Here is a 7,500-nt window from a genome sequence, read left to right as displayed (position 1 = left end):
CCGATTGGTGAGAAAGCTTCACATTTATCCTCTCTCAATTCTAATCCAATTTTAGATAGTTGAACTTTCAAATTGTTGTAACAATTGATCACTTCCTCTTTTGGCCCTAGAATCATGCTGTCATCGAGATAGCTAGGCGTAAGAACTGACTCGTGATCTTTAGCTGCATTGATCAGTATTGGTTGAAGAGCTAGGGCAAACAATAGGGGTCCTAGAGGATCGCCTTGTTGTACACCTTCCTCGGACAGTATAAATTGTGTTTTACAGCCCACTCGAACAGTGAGTTTAGCTGGAGGAATATAACATTGCGCCACAAATGGATACAGTTCCGGAAAAGTTGAAGCAACTTCAGACAAAAAGGCAGACCGATCAACAGTATTGAAAGCATTTTTTGCATCAGTTTTAATAACAATCCACTCCGGATGCTCCTCCAGAGATGCCTGAATGAGATGTGTCATTAGCTCAGCTCCACCCGGCGTTGAAACTCCATATTGATGAGGGGCAAGGAAAGTCGAAATCTTCTTCTTGAGTTGATGACATGCAAGTTTGGCCGTCAGTCGTCGAAAAGAATCACCAACCGCAATTGGTCGGACATCATTCACGTTTTTCTGCAAAGCAATCAACTTTGCGCCAGCTAGAGTAGTGGCCACAACATCTGGTACAGAACCTGATAAATAGCTATTGCACAAAGAATGCAAATGAGACGTGGTGTAGTCAGAATCTAACAATAATTTTAGATGTTCAAATCTCCAGCCATTGAAACCGCAACTAGATCCATTCGGACAATTTTTGAGAACTGAAATGAACAAAGAAAGAGATACTTGGACTGGAGAGCAGGTGGGTTTGTGGTGTTTTAGTTCTTCAGAGATAAGATTTTTGCGTTGTGGATGTTTTTCTTGTAGACGCTGAAAAGTCTCAAGGGATGTAGTTGCCAAACCTGAACTTGTTAAGAGATTGCCTGCTCTAGAAATTTCTCCATTTCTCACTTTTGACCGGACTGATCTGATCAAGCTAGATGAAATAACACTATCAGAATCAGGGCATTCAAACTTATTTTGACGTTCGTCAGGACGAGGCACTGATGAGTGATAAAGTTCGTCAAACCTCAATTCTCTGAACTTTTTATATCGGCTTTCATGTTCTTTCTTGCCACATTTGCCACCACGAGTCACTGGTTGCAATAGAAACCTAGGTGTTAGAAGAAATAGTTTCCACGCTGACAGGTCACTGCTGTTTTCTGAAAGTTTCACTAGAGACATAGCACAACATTCCCTGAAGAAAGCTTGTAGATGCCTAGGTACGTTCGAAATAGTTGGAATAATTGACCCACTAATAGATTCAAAATCTAAGTTGTCAAGAAATTCCCAACCCTTGGTTCTGCTTCCGGGTGATTTGACTGCTGGTGATGTACTGATTTGATCAACATTACCCTTGACATTTGATGTCTGGCCCATGTCTGTGTCAGTCGCACCTCTTCCATTCCACTGTAGTTGTAGCAATTCCCCGTTGCTAAGGGTGTTAGCCAGAGGTACACGTGATGATGCAATGGCTTCATCAGCCAATGAACGGCGGCTGGATGACAATTCGAATTCCGTGACCTGCCCGTTACACGTATTGGACAGACTTGTAACGGACAAACTTGAAGAATCAAACGAGACAGCAGCCGTCGCTGTGTCAAGATTATCTGCCAAGCTGTTGGCCTGTAGATTTGATTCTCTGTCTCTCTCTGTCTCTGTCTGTCTGTCTGTCTGTCTGTCTGTCTGTCTGTCTCTCTCTCTCTCTCTCTCTCTCTGTGTGTGTGTGTGTGTGTGTGTGTGTGTGTGTGTGTGTGTGTGTGTGTGTGTGTGTGTGTGTGTGTGTGTGTGTGTGTGTCTCTCTCTCTCTGTCTCTCTCTCTCTCTCTCTCTCTCTCTCTCTCTCTCTCTCTCTCTCTCTTACTTCTCATCAAATAGAGAAACGGTAGCATACATAAAGGCTAAAGTGAAATAACTACTGGTAAGCAAACTACGATAACTCTAGGTTCTAGGTACAAAAAGAAAAAACAGAAAAACCTACGTAAACTCTACGCCAAAATGGCGAACAGTAACTGTATTACAAGTGTTTGTCCTTGATGGCTGCTGTCTTCCGATGAAGGTATTGACCTTGTTGGACAGGATCCCTGCATTACCTTTTTGTAAACAAAAGACAGACGGCGTCGCCACTCGTTTAGAAACTCTTCGGTTGAGTATCCTGCTAACGGTGCTGCTAATCTTGACACTTGCTTCAGTGTCTCTCTTGCTGACTCTCTCAAACGAACAAATACTTCCAATGAGAATGGGCAAAATAGATAGCCTAGATCAGTAGACATTTGCCAATATTTGTTGTTCTTGATACGGTCTCGTTCTGCTGCTGCAAACCCTGCTGTTGTACAACTTCGACTAATATAATTCTGAGCCCAAGGATGAGCAATGGTTATGTCCAGTAATAACTTCTTGCCATTGTCAAAGTCGTACACGGCAATGTCTGGACGTTTTTTGCCTTCAAATTGTTCTGTTAGTTCTTTCCTGCATCGCAAAACCAACTGAGGATAACATTTGATATACACTGTCTGAGACTCGATAGTGTCGATGAATAGCACCTCCTCCCCACTTGCATGTAAGAAGGTGGTATCCAAAGTTATCAATTGGCTCTCCGCACTGTGCAATACAGCTGTCTATAGCTCTAAGAGCTGGCAAAGACGCACCAAGTCGCAATAAAAAAAGCCATTCAAAATTCTGCATTGCTCAATGTGTAATCCTGCGAACTAGGTATTGCGTCTAGCCAGCAGCTAGCAGTAGGTCCTCCACAGCTGATCACTCTGGCCATGTCTTTCTTAGGTACTGATCGAAAGCCTGCCTGTCCTCACTATCTGTCAGAGTTATATCAAAAACAACTAATTGGTAATACAAGTGTATATATGTGGTACTATATGCAAGTTAATGTAGTGTTGTTGCAGTTCCCGGATAATTGCATTATCTTCTAATTTTTGTTAGATAAAATGAGATAAACAATTTAGACGTGCTTTGGATGCTATTAAACTTACGTTTGTTTATGGTTTAGAAAACAAGTATGATAAGTGGATTTGCTTCGGGTAATCTGCCGGATGTCTGTAATTCATACTAACACGTTTTAGGAGTTAGGCATGATAGAAGACGGTTCTCCACTTGGTGAGGTTATTTGCACTAATCATTAACTCATTAGTAGATCTATCAAAGCCCCTCCCTCATTTGCAGAATTCGAGAAGACAATAGGCGAGAATTATTTGCTGAAGTGAAATACAACTCTAGAGCTCGTTGGAACTCCACCAAAGATGAAACTCAGTTTCTTCATTCTTGGTGTGACTGCTCTAGCATGCCTGCAGTTTTCTTTGTCAAAGAGTGCGGTCTGCAATGGTAGAAGCAAATGCTCGTCGTGTCAATGCCCTGGTAGGTTTCGACGGTGTTCAGATGTACTAACATTTTGAGCTTTAGTTACTGTGTTGCTGTACACTTTCTTTTCTTTGTTGCACTAGTCACGCCTGGTGCACTAACGCCACCAATCACCTGATCACACGTTACCGCTTACTCACAATTGTCGTTGTGTTCAGCTGTAGAAAAATGCGGAAATCAAATCTTTTCTGAGGACGAGCCATGTCGATTTTCTGACCAGCAGGTGTCTTCATGCATGAACTGCAAGTGGGTGTTATCTGTTGTTGGCAACAAGCGAGTCAGGCTTACGTTCTCACAATTTTTTCTTGGATCTGGAGACAAAGTCCATATTTATAATGGTAATTCGAAGAAGTCTCCACTCATTGTTAGCTATAGAGAAGGCGACAGTCCAACAGATGTTGTGTCATCCGGGAGTTCGATGACGGTAAATGTTATTACAGATCGTTGTGGGCAGAATCCTTTGATAAACGCATCTTTTAAAGCTATTGGTAATTGTAACATTGCTGGTAATAACAGTGCTGTAACTAATTAAATATTATAATTTTAGATTGTGGAAATCTGTTTTATATGAAACCAGGAAGAGGAAAATCAGAGCAGATTCAGTCTCCTAACTTTCCACAAAAGTATCCAAACAAATTAAACTGCATATGGATGTTTATCAGCAGTAGCCATTCACTACTATCAGCACGTGTCAACATTGAGGTTGTCGGTACGGCAGGATCACGAGACAAACTGATCATTCAGAAATCTCTGGAAGTGTCTAGATCGGACAGTCAAGTACATGAGTACTATGGAAAAACTAAAAGAAGAAAGGCATTAACATTTAGAAACACACCTGGATTTACAATCAAATTTGTTTCTGATCGAGGAAACCGAGGGAAAGGATTTTTACTGAATGTTGTTGCTCTTGCACAAGGTAATTCTTTTACATTATTAATTAGTATTATCGTAATAATAATAGTTTTGTGCAGGTTTTCATTGTCCTATCCCAAAAAGTTTTAAAAATGGTTTTGTGAGTCTAATAAATTTTGATAGGACTGCCAAATATGATTGTTGTGATGGATATAAACTCTACGGAAGTAATAAGCGATCTTGCTCTAACAGAAGATGGACGCCAAAAAACACTCCTACATGCAAATGTATTAGCACTATACGGTTGTTCTCTCTGTTCTTCTTTTCTTGATTTCTTTAATAGCTGTGAGTTTCTGCACTTTGCCGTCGAATATGGAAGTTTCCAATGGATCTACTAATGTGGCAATCGGAGAAGAAGTGAGTCTCTACTGTACACGAGGATATAAGCTTTCGAATTCTCTCAAATTATTGCCAGCATTGTGTGATTGCAATGCCAAGTGGAACATAACTACAAACCCATCACCATGTGAAGGTGTCATTATGCCTTGTTTAATTAAGACAATGATCAAATTGCCAATGAGACATAATGTCATTGCAGACTATTTCTGTACCTCTCCACCTCCGCCTCCTACTCCAGGAGGTGTAACATCGTTTGAAGATGACAAAAGCAGAGCAACGTTTCACGTCGGATCAAGAGTGAATTACACGTGTCCGGACGGGTATGGCTTAGATGGCATTCCTTATCGCGTTTGCACTGAAGATCTCGATTGGGAGCCATATTCTACAATTCACAATTGTCACAGTACGCCTAATTTTGTGATTCTTTCTGTGCATTTTCCACTCTGGCTTAATTAATTGCGTTTAGAAAACCTTCAAGTTTGTTCGGATCCTGGAGAACCGGAGAATGGAATACGTAGAACAATGTCGTTTGCGCAAGGGCGTCTCGCTTCTTTTGGCTGTAAACCTGAGTTTACATATCATGGAACCGACTTGCGTACTTGTACGGTAGATTGGCAAAATAACACGTTTTGGGATGGCAAGGAAGGTTACTGTAAAAGTAAGATATTTTACTAACCTAGTTTGTAATTTTAATGAATACAATGTACAAATTTTTGTAGGCGACTTCAAGTCTCCTTTAGGTTTAGCATTTCAACTGAAAGAAACGTTTATAGACCGTGTGGGGTCATGCTATATCGACAATTCTCCTCCCGCTTCAACTGTTAAAACAACTACTTCCACTTCAAATGTCGAAACCCCAACTGCCTGCGCTTCAACTGTTGAAACCCCAATTGCTCCCGCTTCAACTGTTGAATTAAATTTGCCCACTGAGGCTGAAAATAAACCTCCTGCGTCACCAGACTGCAGAGGCCGTCAAGTGGTTGTTGGAGAAGGATGCATTGATTTAACATATATAGTAGATTGCTCAAAAAGCGTAGGTGAAGAAAACTTCCATAACAGTCTCGACTTCGTGGGTCGCTCCGCAGCGCTGTTTAATATCAGCAACGATACTAATAGAAATGATACTGCGAGAGTAGCTCTCATCACTTATGACCACAAAGTTCATCTCATATTTAGTCTGGGAGAAAAGACAACTCTAGTTGAAACGATTAACGCAATAAAAAAGACTCCGTTTTGTGGAGGTGCAACTGGAGTAAGAAAAGTATTGAATTTCGTTAGAGAAAAAGTAATTCCAATAAGTAGACCACAATGTAAAAGAGTCATATTTCTGTTTTCTGACGGTGTAAACAATTGGGCAAGAGACCCAATAAAAGAAGCAGAAGAACTAAAAGAGAAAGGCGTAGAAATTTACACTATAGCCTTTGGAGTTGGGGAAGGTATAAGAGTTGACTCGAAAGCACTTGAAACGCTTGCGTCCAATCCAGATTATTATTTTAAAGTGCAAGACGCATCTGCAATAAGAGATGCATTGAAAAAAGCATTTACAACTAAAGTTGGTAAGATTTTGCGTGATATAATATTTTGTAGAATTGTTTTTCACAGTGCCTGTTTTAGACTTATGCAAAAGTTGTGGAAGAGCTGTCGCTCCAAAATGTAGAAACCAACACCATAACGTGTGTCTTTCGGAGACAGGTGCGTGGCCTTGGATGGTCGCCATTTACAGGATTGAACGAGGCAATCCCGTTTTTCACTGCGGAGGCGCGATAATTAGCGAATGTATGATTTTGACTGCAGCTCAATGCCTCTTTGGTCGCAACATTGAGGAACTCTTAGTTGTTGTCGGAGACACGCAGCGGTTTGTCAAAGAATTTAGCGAGAAAACATACACAATTGAACAAGTTTTCATACATCAGGAATATGATCCAATCTCGTTTAATCGAGACATCGCTCTGATAAAGTTGAATTGCAATGTCACATGCTCTCCATACGTACGAAAAGTTTGTTTGCCAACTCCACAGGACAAAATCTACTACTATCCGGGAGCCGAGTGTATAGTAGCAGGATGGGGAGCCACGGAAAGGAGAGAACTAGGCGGAAATTCAAGCGCAAAATCGACAGCCATGAAAGAACTTCATCTTCCTATTGCAGAAAAATCCATTTGCAAAAATAGCACTTCAGCCCAATATAGAGAAGATGTCACAAACTATACAGTTTGTGCTGGAGACGGTACTGGCAACAATGACGCTTGCGATGGTGATTCAGGAGGACCTCTTTTCTGTAAACGCAAAACGCAAAATGAAATCGAAGAGGACGCTTACGTTGTTGTAGGAATAGTCAGTTGGGGAGAAGGAGGTGGACAGCCCAAAAAGTACGGTATATTTACACACTTGCTGAATCTGATGGATTGGGTCAAAAGTGTGATGGACGTAAACAAATGTCCGTTGGCACCCGACGGCGCAGAAGAGGAAGACCTGTGCCCTCCACCTCCAATTGAACTATACTAATTCTAGTGCATCGTTTGCTAAACAACTGACAGTGGCGTTGGACGCTTTGCGATTAGTTTAGAGTTGACGTAGAACGTTTCTGTAGTTTCGTTATGTAGGTTTATGTCTTTGTGCAGCGGATAGTGGTGCTTGAAATTGCGTCAGAAATGTTACTCTGACTCTAAGATAGTTTAGAAATTAGCCGCCGTACAATAAACGTGGCAAAGGTGTTTAACAATAACAGTGGTTCAAATTTCAAATGTATATGTTGTCGCTTAATATAAACGTTTAGACAATTAGTATAAATGCAATGCCTTATTA

The 7,500-nt window shown here is 41.0% G+C and overlaps 3 protein-coding genes across 3 annotated transcripts in view; 2 read left to right on the top strand and 1 right to left on the bottom strand.

Moving 5' to 3' along the window:
• The window catches only part of LOC134176548 (uncharacterized), a 4,236-nt gene extending 1,492 nt beyond the window's left edge, over positions 1–2,744 (bottom strand). The window contains exons 1-3 of the mRNA XM_062643217.1: positions 2,722–2,744; positions 2,167–2,542; positions 1–1,598 (exon numbers count right to left, since the gene is read on the bottom strand). The exon at positions 1–1,598 is cut by the window's left edge and continues 1,492 nt beyond it. Coding sequence (XP_062499201.1) covers positions 1–1,598; positions 2,167–2,542; positions 2,722–2,744 — 1,997 coding nt within the window. The remainder of the gene's footprint in view (positions 1,599–2,166; positions 2,543–2,721) is intronic.
• Positions 2,745–3,292: 548 nt separating this feature from the next.
• Positions 3,293–4,447, top strand: LOC134176547 (cubilin-like). Its single transcript, XM_062643216.1, has 4 exons — positions 3,293–3,442; positions 3,604–3,933; positions 3,993–4,361; positions 4,407–4,447. Exons 1-4 carry the CDS (start codon positions 3,328–3,330, stop codon positions 4,445–4,447), a joined length of 855 nt encoding a protein of 284 aa, XP_062499200.1. The 5' UTR covers positions 3,293–3,327.
• LOC134198168 (complement C2-like) lies at positions 4,432–7,411 on the top strand. The gene is made up of 6 exons (XM_062667501.1): positions 4,432–4,584; positions 4,641–4,829; positions 4,896–5,099; positions 5,163–5,354; positions 5,416–6,252; positions 6,311–7,411. Exons 2-6 carry the CDS (start codon positions 4,670–4,672, stop codon positions 7,198–7,200), a joined length of 2,283 nt encoding a protein of 760 aa, XP_062523485.1. The 5' UTR covers positions 4,432–4,584; positions 4,641–4,669; the 3' UTR covers positions 7,201–7,411.
• The last annotated feature ends 89 nt before the right edge of the window (positions 7,412–7,500 follow it).

The sequence above is a fragment of the Corticium candelabrum genome, chromosome 2 (genome assembly GCF_963422355.1).
Source record: "Corticium candelabrum chromosome 2, ooCorCand1.1, whole genome shotgun sequence".
In the NCBI taxonomy this organism is placed as follows: domain Eukaryota; kingdom Metazoa; phylum Porifera; class Homoscleromorpha; order Homosclerophorida; family Plakinidae; genus Corticium; species Corticium candelabrum.
The sequence above is the reverse complement of the archived record's forward strand: the minus strand, read 5'-3'. Positions and strand labels throughout refer to the sequence as shown.